The sequence below is a fragment of the Nematolebias whitei genome, chromosome 8 (assembly GCF_014905685.2).
Source record: "Nematolebias whitei isolate Nwh7 chromosome 8, NemWhi1, whole genome shotgun sequence".
Classification (NCBI taxonomy): Eukaryota; Metazoa; Chordata; class Actinopteri; order Cyprinodontiformes; family Rivulidae; genus Nematolebias; species Nematolebias whitei.
In genome coordinates this window covers 24,683,614-24,703,118 of record NC_056505.1, presented here as the reverse complement: position 1 = coordinate 24,703,118, position 19,505 = coordinate 24,683,614, and the positions used below count along the sequence as shown (strand labels likewise).

The 19,505-nt window shown below is 37.7% G+C and overlaps 1 protein-coding gene across 1 annotated transcript in view; it reads left to right on the top strand.

Annotated features, from left to right (window-relative positions):
- The window catches only part of kiaa0825 (KIAA0825 ortholog), a 158,061-nt gene extending 141,472 nt beyond the window's left edge, over positions 1–16,589 (top strand). The window contains exon 23 of the mRNA XM_037680491.1: positions 16,404–16,589. Within this exon, the coding sequence (XP_037536419.1) occupies positions 16,404–16,587 (184 nt within the window). The 3' untranslated portion in view covers positions 16,588–16,589. The remainder of the gene's footprint in view (positions 1–16,403) is intronic.
- The last annotated feature ends 2,916 nt before the right edge of the window (positions 16,590–19,505 follow it).

Sequence of the window (19,505 nt, the reverse complement as noted above, 5' to 3'; positions counted from 1 at the left end):
AACATAAAGATATAAAATTTTAATTTTTTGTGAAGAATCAACAACAATTGGGACACAATCGTGAAGTGGAATGAAATTTATTGGATGTGTCAAACTGTTTTAACTAATAAAAAACTGAAAAGTTGGGTGTGCAATATTATTCGGCCCCTTTACTTTCAGTGCAGCAAACTCACTCCAGAAGTTCAGTGAGGATCTATGAATGATCCAATGTTGTCCCAAATGACTGATGATGATAAATAGAACCCACCTGTGTGTAATCAAGTCTCCGTATAAATGCACCTGCTCTGTGATAGTCTCAGGGGTCTGTTCAAAGCGTATATAGCATCATGAAGACCAAGTAACACACCAGGCTGGTCTGAGACACTGTTGTGGAGAAGTTTAATGCCGGATTTGGATATAAAAAGATTTCCCAAGCTTTAAACATCCCAAGGAGCACTGTGCAAGCAATCATATTGAAATGGAAAGAGTATCAGACCACTGCAAATCTACTAAGACCCGGCCGTCCCTCTAAACTTTCATCTCAAACAAGGAGAAGACTGATCAGAGATGCAGCCAAGAGGCCCATGATTACTTTGGATGAACTGCAGAGATCTACAGCAGAGGTGGGAGAGTCTGTCCATAGGACAACAATCAGCCGTACACTGCACAAATCTGGCCTTTATGGAAGAGTGGCAAGAAGAAAGCTATTTATTAAAAGATATCCATAAAAAAAGTATTGTTTAAAGTTTGCCACAAGCACCTGGGAGACACACAAATTGTTTCCAAATTTCATGGCATCAGCAAATCCCAAATAAGTTGGGACAAGTCCATTTTTACCACTGTGGTGGCATCCCCCCTTCTTCTTACAGCACTCAACAGACGTCCGGGGACAGAGTAGACCAGTTTCTCAAGTTTAGAAATAGGAATGCTCTCCCATTCATGTCTAATACAGGCCTCTAATTGTTTAATCGTCTTGGGCCTTCTTTGTCACACCTTCCTCTTTATGATGCGCCAGATGTTCACTATAGGTGAAAGATCTGGACTGCAGGCTGGCCATTTCAGTACCCGGATCCTTCTCCTACGATGCCATGATGTTGTGATTGCAGAATGTGGTCTGGCATTATCGTGTTGAAAAATGCAGGGTCTTCCCTGAAAGAGATGACGTCTAGATGGGAGTATATGTTGTTCTAGAACCTGAACATAGTTCTCTGCATTAATGGTGCCTTTCCAGACATGCAAGCTGCCCATGCCACAAGCGCTCATGCAACCTCATACCATCAGTGATGCAGGCTTCTGAACGGAGCGTTGATAACAACTTGGGCTATCCTTGTCCTCTCTGGTCCGGATGACATGGCGTCCCAGTGTTCCATGAAGAACTTCAAATCGTGACTCATCTGACCACAGAACAGTCTTCCATTTGCCACACTCCATTTTAAATGACCTCTGGCCCAGTGCAAACGTCTGAGCTTGTGGAGCTTGCTTAGAAATGGCTTCCTCTTTGCACTGTAGAGTTTCAGCTGGCAACGGCGGATGGCACGGTGGATTGTGTTCACTGACAATGCTTTCTGGAAGTATTCCTGAGCCCATTCTGTTATTTCCTTGACAGTGACATTCCTGTTTGAGGTGCAGTGACGTTTAAGGGCCCTGAGATCACGAGCATCCAGAAGAGTTTTACGGCCTTGACCCTTACGCACAGCGATTGTTCCAGATTCTCTGAATCTTTTGATGATACTATGCAAGGTTGATGTTGATAACTTAAAAGTTTTTGCTATTTTACGCTGGGTAACACCATTCTGGTATTGCTGCACTATCTTTCTGCGCAACAATGGTGGAATTGGTGATCCTCTTACCATCTTGGCTTCTGAGAGACATTGACACTCTGAGAAGCTCTTTTTATACCCAATCATGTTGTCAATTGACCTAATTAGTGTTAATTGGTCTTCCATATGTTCGTTATATGCTCAATTTCCTTTTTCCAGCCACTTATTGCTACTTGTCCCAACTTTTTGGGGATTTGTTGACACTGAAATTTTGAATCAACATATTTTTCCTTTAAAATGTTACATTTACTCAGATTAAACTTTTGATCTGTCATCTATGTTATATTACGAATAAAATATTGACATTTACCATCTCCACATCTGAGATATATCTCCACATCTAATTTATTTATGTAAAGTTAGTTTGCACAACAAGAACAGTTGGTTTTGTTTGCAAACACAATGCTAAAGCTCTGTAATTCATTCATCTTCAATCAGCAGAGGAGAAAGTGCACCACCAGCTGCAGCAGCCGAACAGGCTTCAAAATGGGACAAAAATTAGCAAAGTCAGACCAATGCGTTAACCATCTCATACTATTTCACTTTGTTTACATTCTAATGCATATGCAATACATAAATAAAAATGTGCAGTTTTTGGTGTGTTTTCTGCTACATCTACATTCCAAGACACACATAAAAACAACCAAAGCTGCTTAACAGATTTTAGTTGATGGAGGCACATTGAAATACAATCATTTTGAATCAGACAAGTGTGCACTGGTATTCAACTGAAAACAAAATAAAAATAATAATAATAATAATGCAGGTAATTAGAATATAATCAACTCATAGTGGTGATTAAATTTTAGGTGTTTGATTAAGGAATGCTAAAATTCATTCTGGAATAAGAGGAAAGCACAAGTTCAACAGTGATTTAGACAATAAAAAGTTTCTCTGATTGTTTCCCATGGTCAACATCATAAATGGAGACACTGCAACGCTCTATAAATGTGCAATATTTACAAGTTTTACATTAATGTATTTAAAGTGCAGTCTCTAGTTTAACTACTTGTAAGTCTAACCCACTTACTTTTCAGGAGGAGCAATATTTTCTATTCTACCTTGTAATATTAAAAATGCTGGAAACACAACATATACGAGTTAAATTCTTTAAATTCCCTTTAAATAGGTTTCAGGGGATGAAGGTTCAAGGTAAATTTGGTCACAACCCCCTATTGTGTTTAAGTTGGACAGCTTTGTGGGAAGCACAATAACAAATCACTCAAAAAATAAATAAATGAATGAAAAAAAAAATAGGCTTTTTAAGAATCCAGATAAAGTCTTAGAGATGGAATGAGGGCACAGCACCATGGTCAGTCGTAGTTAACGTTCACTTGCTCATCTTTACAGACAACTTTAACATTTTTGCTTATATACTTGCAATAGTTAAAGCTGGCATTTGCTTTTGTCATCAGCTGTTTCTGTTTTATTTTTATTTATTTTTTAACGCTGCTGATGACGCCTTGTTTGCATGCATCAGCTACGTTTTTGCTTGCACTCAGTTGAAGGATAATAATATTCATCTTTCAAAATTCACTGATTATAAGGATCACATCTGGTTTCTGATCCAGTGTGTGCTGGGCAATTGCTGTACCTCCCCTTTCAGCAGCTGCAGCAACTCATCATGCTCTCAGAATGCAAAGAGAAAAATATTGCAAATACATGAATGTATATTGACATTTGTATTTGTTCATATTCCTAACTTCCTGTATTACCTACCTTTTTTTGCAGCAAATATAACATTTGCTTTTTTGTGTATTGTATTATAATTTGACGTTACAAAATGATTCTAAATGGGCTGATTGTCATTTTGCATGGATGTTAAGCTTTATTTTGTATGTATTTATTCAGAATTATAGGTAAGTTTGCATAATAGCACCCTACACATTCATTCATAAATTTTACTGTGCAACAGTAGCACTAATATTCCTTTTTATTTGCACATTAAAACTTCAAAGAAACGATACCCTGTGTTAACCTGTACCGTACAAATCCAAAACAAGAGAAACATCTTGACATCACTTAGATATCCGTTATAAAATGAAATCAGGATGTCAAGCTAGTATTTGTCATGTTTTTGTTCATATGTATGCCTACAAGCAGATCATGAATTGTGATGTTGCGCTGTTCTTTTTGTAGACTTATGTCAATGTTTGTATTTTGTTTCGTAAGAAATGCAACACTGCCAGAGGGCTGTGTGTAAACGTGTGTGTGTGTGTGTGCACAGTATGCTCTCCTGAGCTGACAATAGACCTTTACATCAAATCCCAACAAGGTGAGGCACAACTTTAAAACGTCTTTTCATCGCTTTCCTTATCTCGTTCACACTGCTGTTGGCAGCAAAAAGGAGAAAGAAAAACTGAAAGAGGGAGCATTATAATTTTATTATAAGGACAGAAGGGGGTAAAATGGGGTGCACTCGATAAGGATCCGGAGATTAGGAATAAGCAGAACAGTAAATTATGCAAAGTGTTTGAAAAACACATACAGCTATAATTAAGTGGCATTTGATTTTAAATGAGGCGACAGCAAGGATTTATTTATCTCTTTAACCCGCTAAAAATGCCATTAGCATGGCAGAAAATGAACTGTTTGAAATGGTAACAGAACATGGCTCTGATCTGATAGACAATAACAGAGCACCCCCAGCCAAATACAGAACGCACACACACAACATATCAAGGTGAGATCATGTCTGCATGGACTAATCACTTCAATGCAGGCCCAGTAAAGCCACAGGAGCCTGTCGCTAATAATGCCAATATGAATGGAGCCTTTACACTTGAATGTACAGTATCGCCAACTACTTCCTGGTATTTCTCCACACTTTCGAGCAAATGTGTTTTGTATGCTCACATCATAATGGTTTGCTTGTAAAAAGTACTTATCTAGTGATCTGCTCTCTGGAAAGGGACTGCCGTCTAATGTAGTTAAGGTGTAGAAGCAATGCCCCGCTGTGGATGGGCCAGCAGCCAAACATATTTAAACTGTAAGAGGCTCACCTAGAGGTCTCGAAAGGTGTTTAATTGCACATTACGTTTATTGGTTTACCTTTTTTTATTTCGTGCGTTTTACCTTTCTGTTATACAGCAGGTCTAAAAGTGAACTTAAAGCTTGCAAATTACTCCATTCAGATTAAATTCACCAGTTTTTTTTCAATAAAAAGAGTGTTTAACTTTGCAAAACATATGAGTTTTCAGTATCAAAATAAATATCTTACCATTAAACCAACCACTCTAGCATCTTAGCATGCTAAGCCAATATGCATATGAATGTAGAATATGCTGAAATGTGAAATGTATTCATTGTGGCTTGGAAATTATGTGAAGCTATGTTGAAACAAAGCTTTTGTCAGTTTGCATCTTCTCAACCCTCTTTAGTAGAGTTATATCTCCGTATATGCACAGTAAAACCAAGAGAAAATGTTGAATAAGTCATAGTAGTGTGTTTCTGGTAGAACACTGCGGTGACACAACAAATACCCTCTGTAGACTATTCAATGGAGTACTTTCATTTTTGGTTCTCAAAGTTTGTGCTTGTTCAGCTAGTCTAACTGCATGTTCTTTGTTCATTAATTCATGGGACATGTTTTATGCATTTGGTGACAAGGTTTAAATAAGTCAACCCAAATACAGACACAAGTAGCAGATTATGTTTTGCAACAGGCTTTTCTAATTGTTCCTTAAAGGCTGCTGTTGGTACACAAATCATTTGGAGGTAGTAATAAATGTGGAAATAAGATGTTTCACATGGACTTCAGAGTAAAGTGGCATTAAAGAACAAGATGGTCAACTTGATACTAACACATTCATCCCAAGACTTTTCGACAAAGTAAATAGAATTTAACAGAAACGTGTGGACAGACAGCAGGCTGGGACTGTTGGAGACTAGTTGGCAGCTCAAGATTGTGAGAAAATAATTTAGAAAATAGGCACAATTAAAAAAAAAAAAGTTTGAACATGTTCAAAGTTGTGGTCATTGTTAACATTTTTCTACTCAAATTCACATGTAACATTATTCAGTAAAAGCCCGTTTAAATGTCTAATTCAAGTACCAGTATGTAATTGTTTTTCTAGTTTTATTAGAAATGGCTCTATAAATTCCCAGGAAACAGCTTTGAAAAACAAATTGTTCTGAAAATGAAATAACATAAAACAACAAACGGTTCCAGATCACAGAAGCATTTTTGATACTCTCCATAAGCAGTAATTACACCTTCATTTTCTGAATATATTGGATGTCCATTCTCAACGTATTTGCACACGAATGTGTAGGTAGAAGTAGGGCAGCTAACCTGGTGTCTCTGAGCAAGACACTTAATCCATAATAGCTCCCCGGGTGCTTACATAGCTGCCCACTGCTACGTGTATCCCAGGTGTGATGGGTTAAAAGCAAAGAACCAATTTTTCCATTGTATGGGGACATACAATGATGACAACACATAACACTTTACATCAGGCAGTGACTGCACATGCTCAGTTCTTTTTTTTTGGCAGATATCATTTTAGTCACTGACTAAGCCTTTTCTTTCATATTTTTAGGTGTCAACGCTTTAAATCATCCATTTGTCACTCTCAGCCTTTCTCTTTATCTTCTTTAGGATGATTATTTGTTGTATCAATTGGGATTTTTAGAACAGGTATCATAGATTATAGGTTAAATGACTGACTTGTTGACTCTAACTTACAAGTTTGTGATACCGTATCATACAAAAGATGGAAGATAAAGTAATATTTTTTTCTTGAAGAAAAATGAGATAGCAAAGTATTTTAACACATAAATTTGTGTACACAGTTTTCATCATTTACTCTTTTTTTTGTATGAAAATGTTGCATGCATCTTTAAGGAGAGATGTAATTAATAAATGTGTTAAGATGTTTTTGTTGAACCGTTGTTTGGTCTCTGTTGTAAAAAGCTGCTGTGCATAATGTGGATGAAGTGTGACAGTCATGTCAGACACAGGACTCAGCTGAGGGGTGCTAATGTGGTTGAATTTTTTAACTGAGTCTTGCTACCAATTTGCTGTAGCTAGAGGGAGAGCTGTCTCTCTCTCTCTCTCTCTCTCTCTCTCTCTATATATATATATATATATATATATATATATATATATATATATATATACACATGCCTGCACTTTTCAGTGCCACTACATCTTCTGGGGTTCTGTTCCATTGAAAGGTGCCAGCCTGTTTAGCCAATCTCCTAACCAGAGCCAAATAGTTGGGAGTCTGAGAAAGAGGACAAGAAAGGAGAAGCAAGGTGGGGGAAAGGGGGGTCAGAGTGGAAGATATGAGGAGGAAAGAAATGTCAGCCTTCTATGACACAATGAAACCCCAGTGCTTGTGTGAGGCAATCATCCACCGACTGCACTGACCAGGAGATAGTTGTGGACTTGGCAGATGTTTGGTTATTGGTTGTTGTCTTCATTTTTACCACCGGTACATATAACAATGCTTTTGCACACATCAACATTTCTAAAAGGAATCTTACCTTGTCAAACTCAAACATGATCCCTCTGTCTTCCTCCCTCAATCACAGTCTTAGTCACAGAAGAACAAGGAGTGTATCTGAGAAATAAATCAGTCTGTATCCTGTAGAGAAGTATTCATTGTTACACTGTGGTGGACAAGCAGCATAAGGATGTCTACAAAAACAGAACCACTGCTATGATATGCTGTGATAATTACTATCCTCCTGCCCACAATACAAATAAAAGTTGAATCAGTAGGCAAACATATTAATATGGAAATGTCTACATTAATTTGGAGCATGGTCTAAATTATTCAGTAATTAAGCCACAGCAAATTTACACAAACTTTCCTCTGGATGACTAGAGTGAATAATTAGGAGCTAGGAAGATCCATGCAAAGGGATTTGAGGAGTGTGGTCACATAATATACAGTTTGATCCACCCCCCCCCCCCCCACCCCCCCAAAAAAGTAGTCTCACACAAATGACAGGTTAGCCCACAAAATAACATTTAAAATAAAATAAAAAACTATACTGCAACCCAAACCCAATAATTGTTTGCATTTGCATGATTACTCAGGTACTCTCTTTGACTACTTTTTTGTTTGTTTGTTTGGAATAGGATGCATTAATTATTCTATTTATCTGATTAAGATTTTTGGGGATCATGAGACATCCCAGCTGACAATGAGTTGGGTTTGGACCTCACTAGTTAGCTTATTAGTTTGGTTTATGTTTGAAAAATCTCTGTAAATATTAGCATTTTTCTGCTGTTGACTGAAAAATGTACTCGTTTCCATGGGTAACACTGTGCTGATTCAATCTGCTGCAGTTTCCATGCCATGTCAGTAAATGGCACTGTGATTTTTGTATTTCAATGCCCGCATGTGAGTAGACACTTAGTCTCAAGCAACTAAATAGTTGCATCCAAAATGGTGAATACACAAACATTCGTTTGGACCCTGGATGAGGTTGGTTTGCTCTTACACATTGAAAAAAGGTAAGTAGGACAACCAGTAGTTCGCCACCTGCCATTGTTACTGTTGTTTATCTACTTGCTCAAGATATCCTGATGCATGCTCAATAATACAGGTAGAAAAATCTAACAAGGTTAAGTCAGGTCATCTGGATGGATTCTTCTACTTGCATAAGCACAGAAAAAAACTTTTGACTTTATGGTGTCTTTAGTGCGCATGCATGATTTCCCATGCATGCCGGGCATTTCCAAAAACATCCACTATGAGACCTGGAAAAGCTTTTGCATCAAAGAAAATGGCCCGTTGTGGTGTACACATATGTCCAAAACACAGCAGAAATGCTACAGTTTCACTCAAAAATGACACAGTGTAAACAGGGTCATAGAATTCCAATTCACCCTTCCTTTTACCAGTTAGCCATACTCCAATTTGTTTAGCATTTTTATTCTTGGAGGTACGGTTGTATCAAAATTATTTTTGTCCTGTATGGATAAAACACAATGTTGAGGGACACATATGATATACACAATAGCTATTAACTGCTTGCATTTCCACAATTTATGCATGCATAGTTCCATACCTATCAGGTATTTAATTACATCCTGTCTCATAAATGTGTGTAATAAGTCAATAATCTTGTTGCATCACTGTTCTTTAGACATCAATATCAAGATCGTCACTAGTCAAGTCCCTATGCGTTTATTGAGGAAGGAGGTGTTTCTGCCCTCTGATTTTCTATCATTGCTTGAACTTAAGTGTCTTAGTTCATTTGTGTTTGAACCTTGTGTTTGTGTGGGTTCTTCTCTACGTGCACTCGTGTTTACGTATGCCTTGGAGTCTGTGTATGTGTCTGTGCTAGAGCAAGAAAAAGCATGTCAGCTTGTGTAACTGCGGATGCCCTTTCAAAGGGCCTTCACTGATCTGGCCGAGCCCCTTTGATCAGACTCTCCATGACTCGCCTGCACTTGACGGCCCTCAAGATGGGAGGGTGTCTGCCTGGTGGGAGACGAGCCTGGTTTGACACGGCTAAGAAAGGGTTTCTGACTCACACAGGCACAAACATATAAACAGCGTTACACACATTTTTTAAAAAAAGTGCAGATTCCTTCATGTGATGCATATTTAGGAGCATATTTGTTTTGTGGGGTAAGTCTGCAGAATCTGGTCATAATTCAAACTTGTGAATGTGAGTCCCTATTGAATGTGCACTCCAAGCCAACTTTACAAAATATCCAAAGCTATAACCCCCCACAACCCATTTACTTATATAATTATTATTATTTATTTTTTTATTGATGAAATTGAGAATGCATTCACAACAGTAGACGGTGTATTGATTTTTTTTTCTTGATTTTTTTTTACAATGAACTAGTTTAAGTTGAAGTTAATATCATCAGTCTTACATGTATTGTAGTGCAAACATTGTGGTCATGTACATTTTGTGATTATTTAAGACAGTGAAAGATGCTGTCCCATTCTGAAAACAGATTTGCTTTGATACTGCACATTTCTGTCTTTGTTGTTTTACTCAGTGTCCTGTAGTCTTTTAGTGGACATCATTTAGTATTGAGATGGATTTCAGGTAGGGTCTAATACTGAGTGGCAACAGTGCAACACACAACCATACAGTACTGTAGATCTGACACTGAGTTGATCTGACAATAGAATGGATCAGTGTAGCAGCTAGTAAGTCAGGAGGTAGAGCATAATCCCTTCTGTCAAGTCCCTGTCTCGTCAATATTCAAATCCAGCCAGCTGTCCAATGGCTGTCAGTTACAATCTCCCTCTGGCTTTTGGCCTCACACAGGCACATACCTAAATTGAATTGGATGCTTGCTTCTCAATGGAAATTGAGTCAAATAAATGACCTCCTGGTCTGTATCGTGAACTAGTCAGTTGCTTCAGATAAACTACTTTTATAAAACGCAGCATCCATTATCATCTGATTGATCTTCTTTATATATTTTAGTGCAGTTTAGTATTTTTCAGAATGTCTGTATTGTAAAAGATCATGTTGTTCAATCTGTGGGAAATTGAAGATTACATTAAATAGTCTAGACATACGTATACTCAATTTCTGGGTCTGCACATTGACTTTTTTTTTTTTTTTTTTTTTTTTACACACATCCTTCCACCAACTAATCAGTGTTCATGGTATACTACTGCACATTTATCCACTTTAATATTTAATATTTAAAAAAAAAATAACACAAACTCTGCACTCTGATATCACCACAAAGCAGTTTAATTAGAATTTTGAAAATGTATTTATTTATTTCAAACATACTTAAAAGTACAATGGATCATTCTATGCTTTCAGGAAATCAGAGGGTAATTATTTGGGGGCAATTTTGAGTTATTCATTAGGATTTATCTGAAAATGTAGTGCTATTCTGAGTGTCTTGTTTTGTCTAAAATATTGTTCTTAGTTGACACCTTTTCTGTAAATTTCTACAAGTGTATTATTATGTGAAAACTCTTGGGATGTTTTACTAGTGATTTTGTTAGATATTTTAGGATGTGACATCCATGAGAAATGCTATTTACTACAAATAACCTGATTCCAAAGGTAAAAAAAAAAAAAAAAGTGGGGTAAATATATGATGGGTAATAAACCATAATATCTATTTCTCCTGGTGTCCCTTTTGTGTTGCGGTCCTCTTTCTGGCATGCATGAAAAAGGCCTGACCTTTGGAAAGTTTAGCACTTTAAATATTTAGGCTTGGGTTATGATGGATTCTCCAGGCCCTGTGGCAATGTGCAAAGCCTCTGATTATGGCTGCTGTCAGAGTCATTTAGCTGAGTGTCTGGCTGTCGGTGGCGCTTGCTGTTTGACAGGCGCGCCTTTTAAACAAACAGAGGTCCCAGTGGCAGAGCAGGCAGTGCACTCTGTGCTGCACAACCACCCAGCATTGTGAGAGAAACCACTCATCCCACTGACAGCTGCAGAAGAAACCACTGGCTACAGACTTTCATGATCTTTAAAACACTCGGTCTTCCCGCTGACTTACTTGTGACTCTGCCTGTTTTATTTTAATGCTGCTCTTCTTTACTTTGCTCTTGCTGACACCAGGAAGGATCCAGCATGTTCTGTGTCTGCACCGACCCATGATTAGGACAGCTTGTGCTACTGATGTTCACGTTGAAATAGATCTGAAGCTGCCCTTCTCATTTCACTCCGACACAATCTCCCATGGCATCAATCCTGTAAATATATGAGTCTTAATATGTGTGTCCTATTCTGTATTCAGAGGAAGAGCCAAGTCAGCAGCCCCAGTATTAATGCATGAGAAATGAGCAGAGCCCATAAGAATTAAAGGGTAAGACTTGGCTTATTAAGATGTAAATTTTTGGGGGAAAGTTGCCTGAAATGAGAATACAGTGAAGTTACTGTCAACTTTAGCCTACTTGTGCATTTCTAAGAGGCATTATTGTGTTATAGTTGATGAAATTAGATGCATACAACAAAGCACCTTGTGTATTTTTTAGCTCCCTTTCAGTTCCAGATCAACCATCCTCAACAAATGTGCAACCTATGCCTTATGCAACAATTCACAGTTTTGGCAACATTATCCTGTGACAGTTTACATCAACTATTGTGGTAATGCACTCTGTGTGTACATGTGTGTGCTTCGTTTTTTTTTCTATCTCTCTCCGCCTCAACCTCACTCTCGTTTCAAATTTGCACTTAACACCTTCCTAGGGAAAGGCTTCTCATTCATCAACAGTGTTTGTCCCAGTGACAAGTGGGGTGCCTCCTGCATATCAATATCAGCTAAGACAATGCTGAGCATGTAACCTTCAGCTAAATGTCATTCTGCTTAATCCTATTTGAAAATTAAACATTGAAAAACCTTTACCGTACCTTCCTGTCTTCCTTCCTCGCCTGCTCCCTCCTTTTATTGGCTGCCATTCTTCAAGCCCTCTGCTCTCCCTCACTCGGTTCCTGCTCTTGTTTTTGCACACTGTGTGACATTTGTATTGTTCAGTTTGTGCAAGTGTTTGAATATTGAATCAGTTTAATTCTATGTCACTCAAAAATAATATTGAAATAACTCGCCGTCGTGTACTGTGACTTCTATCTTTGTTTTATGTCTTTTTTTTATTTTTATTCAGACTTCATATTTCTGGAGAACATAAGGAAAGATGAACACAAATATCAGCTAGTGAAACAAACACCCATGACCTATGTTATGTATGGAGGGAGAAGGCACGTTTACATAAAAATAAATATTTCTCGACAAAGGATTATCACGACTGAAAGTAGCTGTGAAATAGAGAAAGATGATGTCCGATTGGCACACAATTTGACAGAGAGGCTCGAACTTCTGCAGAGAATGCATGTTAGCGTGCATTACATGTGTGTAATAGTCTTTACATTTTTTTTCCCTTTTAAATGCACACTATACAACTCAGACAAAGAAACGCAATGCTTGAAAATGTCCCTACAGTGAGAAACAGGAACGGTGGGAGGATAAAAGCAGAAAAGAGATTGCAGTGGAAATGCAATTTTTTGCAGTCAAACAGACATAATTGTTTTTTTGGAAGCAGTGTAATGCTGCAACTCAAAGACAACCTTCAGGTCTTTGCATGGATTTGATTGACCACTGCAATCACTCGTCAAAGGATTCAATTGATATACTGCAGGTAAATTACAGCGGGACTGCTGTTGACGTATTTGTATTGAAGCCCTCCATCTAGTTTGATCTGTTAAGATTAAAAAATGTGGGGGGAGACCGACTGGAGAAGTGATTCAACATGGATGGAGAAGAAACAGATTCTTAGTCATTTCCTCTGTAACACTTGGAAATCTTAACATAAACTGTTCTGTTGTTGCTGTGTGATAACTTTGCCATGGTAAAATCAGAAACAGAAGGAAAATAATTATACAAAAAGCCAGGCATATACCGGTACTTGTACTTGTTGTAATATTTTCTGAAATGTCCTCTGTGGTTAGATTTTTATTTATTGATTTATTTATTTGTTTATTTTACGTGTGGAAAGTTGGAACAGTGTACGTTTCAAATTACATTAGTGCAAATGTGTATATTTGATGTAAGACAAAACTTTTGTTATTCACAAAGTTTTAAAACAGAGAATTAAAAATTGTGTGTAAACTTGAAAATGAAGGGAGCACGGTGGCACAGTTGGTAGAGCTGCTGCCTCTCAGTGAGTAGGTCACCCTGGTTCAAATCCCGGTCAAGGGGGTCTTCTGGGTGGAGTTTGCATGTTCTCTCCGTGCATGCATGGGTTTTCTACGGGTACTCCGGTTTTCTCCCACAAACCAAAAACATGCATGTTAGACTGATTGGTAACTCTAAATTGTCCCTAGGTGTGAGTGAGAGAGTGAATGGTTGTTTGTCTCATTTATCTCTATGTGTCCCTGTGATGGACTGGAGACCTGTCCAGGGTGTACCCCACCTCTCGCACAGTGACTGCTGGATATGGGCACCAGTGACCCTCACAACCCAAAAAAGAAATGGGTAAAGATAATGGGTGGATGGATTGAACTTTAAAAAAGAAGTCTGACTTGTGGATGGTTGTACAGTGTGTCAGTTTTTTTTTTTTCCCTGTAAACATGAGCCAACCAAATACATGAGTGAGTGACTTAGGTGTGGTGACGATGGAGTGCCTTGACTCTGCGAAGCTTTTGAGCGGCACAATGGATTTGTGGTAAGTAATGCTGCCTCACAGCAAGAAGGTTCTTGGTTCAGTCCCTGGTTTGGGCCTGGGGTCTTTTTGTGGGGTTTGCATGTTTGTTCACCTCATGCTTAAGTAGATTTTCTCCAGGTACTCCAAGTACAGAGGGAGGAAACACCAGTCTGAAAACATGTTTAAGCTGCCTTCAGGTCCCGGTCTTGCTTGCAAAGGAAATATGTGAGCTTAATGGAATTTCCGTGGTTTATTAAAAGGTTAATAAACACAGCTTTTTTTCTCATATCACCACTTGCTCTTGCCGAGGTCGGATACTTTTCCCCTCCCCTCCCTCTCTGCTTTACTTTGCTGCTCTGTCTGTCTGTGAAACTGCTTCTGAGCCTCTCTTGCAAATCTTCCAAACCATAATTATGGACTTATTTTGATCATTTGGTCCCTCAATACAATTGATAACATTTCTTTGAAGAGGACAGGCTAGGTGAGCTGATTTGCCCTGTTGGCACGCACGCAGCTGGATATCTCATCGACTTGAAGATGTGTCTATCTTTGCTGCCATTTGTAGATTTTAAGGATGCATATTTAATTGGATTTACGATAACTGGTTGGTTTTATCTACAATCAAGAAAGTCATTGGCAGTAAATTGGGACCCAATCACTCTGCTTTCCTTTATGATGGCTTGGTTCGTTCCTCGAGTACCCAGACTCAAATGCTTTAGGCAGAATGGATCAGATGTCTGGGATTTTACTCAGTCACGTTCCATCGGTGTGGCCATGTAATTTGGACATTTCAGAACCGTTTGGACCAACACAGACTCCAGGTAGATGTCACTAAGTTCTGCCTGTCCCCAAAACAACTGTGTGTTTATCTGAATTTTGCTCCCTCAGCTGACCTTGAAGGCTATCTTATCTGAATTTGCCTGGAGAACATCTGATCTGACGCCCCCCCCCCCCCCCCCCCCCCCAAAGGAATTTCCAACTGATAACCAGATGAAACCATATGAATAAATATTGTGTCATCATTTCAGAACTCTTGGATTCCCATATGCGTTGTCCTTGGCCATTCCCTGACATCCCTCGAGAATGTTTACGGATCTCACCGGAGGAAAAGGGCTGATTATTCCATCCTTATCAAAACTCTTACAGTGTCCTCGAGAGTGTCCATGGACATTGCTCAACGCGCTCGTCGTCTCCCCCTCTGCTGAATGTCTACATCGCTATGTGCTTGTTTGTGCAAGGTGTTTTTTAATAGAGTTTTTCTTCTCAGCCAAGAAGAAAAAGTCTGATAGGAATTTTTCTGCCTCCAATTCCTACATGTGTCCAGTTTCACTACTTTTTGTCTGTCTAAACAGATCTCATTTGTAAATGAGTCTTCTAGGCTCAATGTGACTTATCTGTCTAAATAAAGGTTGCATTAATTAATTTTAACGTAGTTTCAAATTGAAATTGAAGCTCAAAATTCTTTAATTTTCCACGATACAATTTTTGTTGGTTCTTTGTTTGTTTTACTTTTGTCTTTTACTCACTGTTTGCTTAGGTTTAAACAACTGAACAATCTGGTTAAACTTAAGGGAGAACATGCGATATATGTATATATATATATATACTTCATGTTTATCACAGACTATTGGTTTGTGATGACGAGGAGAAAAAAAAAAGCACATCACATTTGCATAATAAACTTCAACCCCTTTCACAAAACTTTTTTATTATTATTTTTTTTTATTTTTATGATTTGGCTGCAAAGATCAGCCAGCTTCTAATTATCTTCAGAAACCACTAACCAGTCCAACCATGTGCCACAATACTGTGAAACAATACAAAGGAAAGTGGCATCATGGCACCAAAGGAGGGTGAGGTACAAGCCAGCTGTGTTGATGTGGAGCACTACATAAACAATGTGTGATACATTTCTCATTTCAGCAGTCTACAAGAACACCAATCATCATATCACCACTCAAGATGTGATGCTGACTCACCCTTACACTCATCTACTGTTTCAGCTCTGTGACTACCTCACTTGGCATCTCAAAGATGTAACAGCAGCATGTTGACTTCAACTCCTCAACCCTTACTCAAACCACACTGAGATAAAAACAGAGTATCGGTCCTATTTTTATAAGCATTTTGTGTAAAGAGTTTTTGAGATCTTACATATCTGTGACTGAGAAATGTTTAATTAATATGTTTTTTTGGAAACATCATTTGATGTTGCTACTCTTGTAACAATGTATTTTGGATAGACTTTCATTCTGAGTCTAAATCTGGCTGCTAGTAAGATTATTTAATATTTTATTTATGTATTATTTTCTTGGAGTGAGATATAAATAGATGAATGATACAGAAAAAGCATTGGTTTGAAGTTCTTATCTGGTATTTTGGTGAAATTTGAATATGCAAAAAAAGAACACTAAAGACAAATGTCAGGTTCTGCTGAATGTGTTTTTTATTTAATTTTGACAAATGTGTGCTAGTCTTTAAAACAGCTGGTTTTGTGTTTCTCCAGGTGGGATATGCAGGAAAATGCCGAGCTGGAGGATGAAGAGAAAACAATGGTTGAAGAACTGAAGAAAGCATTTTTTGTTTGCTGCTGCAACAAGGAAACTCAAGATCCTTCAGAAACTGATGAGACACCAGCAAAGCAGACCCAGGGGGAAACACAACCATCCGATAAAAGTACTACCCAATAACAGTCCACACTGTAGGAATTTTTATCATACAATTTTTATATACTCTTACAGAACTCTGAAGTTGTTGTACATGCATGTGTGTACACATGTTTGCACATTTATTGGTACAATTTGGCCTGAGCATGTACAGACCGTGTCAGATTTGCATGTGTGCGCATAAACAAAACCTAGAGGATAAGAAACAACAACACAAAGAAGGTGAACGCTGGTGTTTCCTCTTTTCTTCACACACCGGAGACAAACCCTCTGAGTATGGTAGTTCCATGCAGCATCAGATGCTGTTTTATCTTTTTGGAGCACATCTGCAGAAATCACTAGCAAGGAATGGAGAGCAGGGACTGGTTTGCCTGGGACAAGATGTGTGATCACTGTAGATGTTTCAATACGAGTGTAAAGACAGTGGTGTCAACATACTTTATTTTTGTTTGTTTCTAAAGGAAAATACAAACTACGATGGTTTGGAAGCACACTGATACCAATTTTGATTTGCATATGCCCCAAAAAGCTGACCCACATTGAAACCTCAGACAGCTTTTTTAAACACTGTGACAACATTTATTGGTAACATGATATTTATTCATATTGTATATGAAATAATAAGTATTATACATGTAATGTTTGGTGTTAAACATGAAAATAAAGTCATTGTCTTAATTCAGGACTTAATAATGTTCTTATATGTTCAGTATCCGTATGTGATTTTTGTGCAATCTGAACATTTTGATGGTCTGTGACTTTATGTTTATGAGTCATAGCAATGTATAATGTTTCCCTTGTTACGACTTTACTTGTGAGGATATCCTGTCTTATCAATAAAAATAAGATTTTAGTTCACATCATCTACTATGCGCTGTATTTTCTCTGAGAAAAGTGGAAGTAATCCCTGCTCCTGGAAGAGATGCCTTTTATCAATGTAGTCAACACAAATGTAACAAAATGACTCTCACCAAACATTTAGAGAGGTTAAAAACACACTGATTGGTGTTTTTGTCTCTAAAAACACGACTAACATCAACAAAACATTTGTTTTTGCCAACCATTCAGTTTTTTCTTATTTTTATTTTGTTTTTATGTGACAATAAAACTGTAGGTATCATGGTACAAAATGGCAAGTAAAACTGTTTATTTTTTCACAACTGGTTTCTGAGAAGAAACATAATCTCATTTTTCTCTATACTTTGTATAGTACCTACAGTGACTGTTTTCTAATTCATTTGTGTTTCTAGTGTATACAAATGATCGGCTCAGAAGACAACTGTCAGTAAAGCTGACAGCTGATTTACAAAATAGCTTATTTTATTATGCACATTTATTTTGGGATTATCAATGCTATGCAAAGCCCAGACCTCATGATAATAGGATGTGTGTATAAAGAATAAACAGTTGCGCTGTTTTCTCTTTCCACTTTCTGTGGTGCTGTCACAGTTTAATATTTTGCCACGTTGGCTGGTTGTATTTTGAAGTTCTTTTTTATGTTGGTCAAAACATGGAGCACATTTTGCACAAAGTCAAGACTTGTGACATTTTTAATGTACATATAACTTTCTTGACATGTTCTTTTTGTGAGTTTTGTGTTTGTGTTGCGTTAAACAATGAAAAAATCATCATATATTATGGCATCGACTTGTTGTTTTGAACCTTGATTTATCTATAAAACAGTCATCAGTTTCATGCAGCATCATATGTTTTGACTCTAAAACGATCAAACTGAAAATAAAATGTCTTACCGAATCTTGCTGTTTTAACTGTGGAGATGGATAACTTGTTCATCTTTCAGCTGTTTCCTTCTGCAGGCGTCACCAGCAAGCATGCTTGGATGAAAGATTGAACTATTGTTTTATGCCGGATGCCCTTCCTGACACAATGGGCTCAAACCTGGAGCCTCAGGATTACAAGACATAGCACTTACCGTGACACCACTAGGCCAAACAGTCTCTGTTAGTTGTAGGTTGTGTCAAGAGTTATTGACTGCACAGTTCATAAAAAAATATGACTGGAAATACATACAGTATGTGGCTAATTTCACAACAAAACATGCACAAAAAAGCTTAGTGGGTGTGAGTGAGGGGAATCTACAGCATAGGCTAACAGGAATCTGTTCAGATATGGCTGTTCCATGTCCATGTTCAAGCCTGTTGCAGCTTAGCATAAATAAACCTTTACAACACACACCACACACACATTATCCTTTACCTGCCTTTTCCTTTCTGGGTTGTAGGGTCACTAGTACCCATATCCAGTCAACACTGTGCAAGAACAGGTCACATGTCCATCACAGGACCAGGGACAGACAAGAAAATCAACCATACAATTCTGATGCATGCTCAACCAATAATCTCTCTCTATATAGAATTGACTTGAAAAGAATGTGGTCGACTTGAAATGACTGGATATAAATTTAGTAGAAGCGAATTCGGCTACAAGTTTTCAAAGTTAACAAAACTGCTAATCCGCTAAATGGAAATTAGGTCTGCAGAATCAACAAAATCGAGCTCACCACTGAAAGTTGTGTTGTTCCCATGGTCCAGCTGTAACAAAAAACATGTTAGTTTGCCTTAAAATATGTTTACAAGCTCTGTTAACCAGAAGGTGATTTTTGTTTTGCCCATTTTATGTGAGGGCAACTGTTTATTTATTTATTTATGTGTTGTCCAGAAAAAGTTGCATTTTAAAAGCAGTGGTCGGGACCTGTGAGTCATAAAATGTGTAACTGGGGATCAAGAGTTGATCTCCTGAAATTAAACAAAATTTTACAATACCAGTAATTTATTCTAGAATATATTTCTTGTAATTCTTACCAAAAAAAATATAAACAGCCATTCTAAATAAAAACAAAATGAGTTTAATCTAATTGTGTTGGTATTATTTTATTCTATCTATCTATCTATCTATCTATCTATCTATCTATCTATCTATCT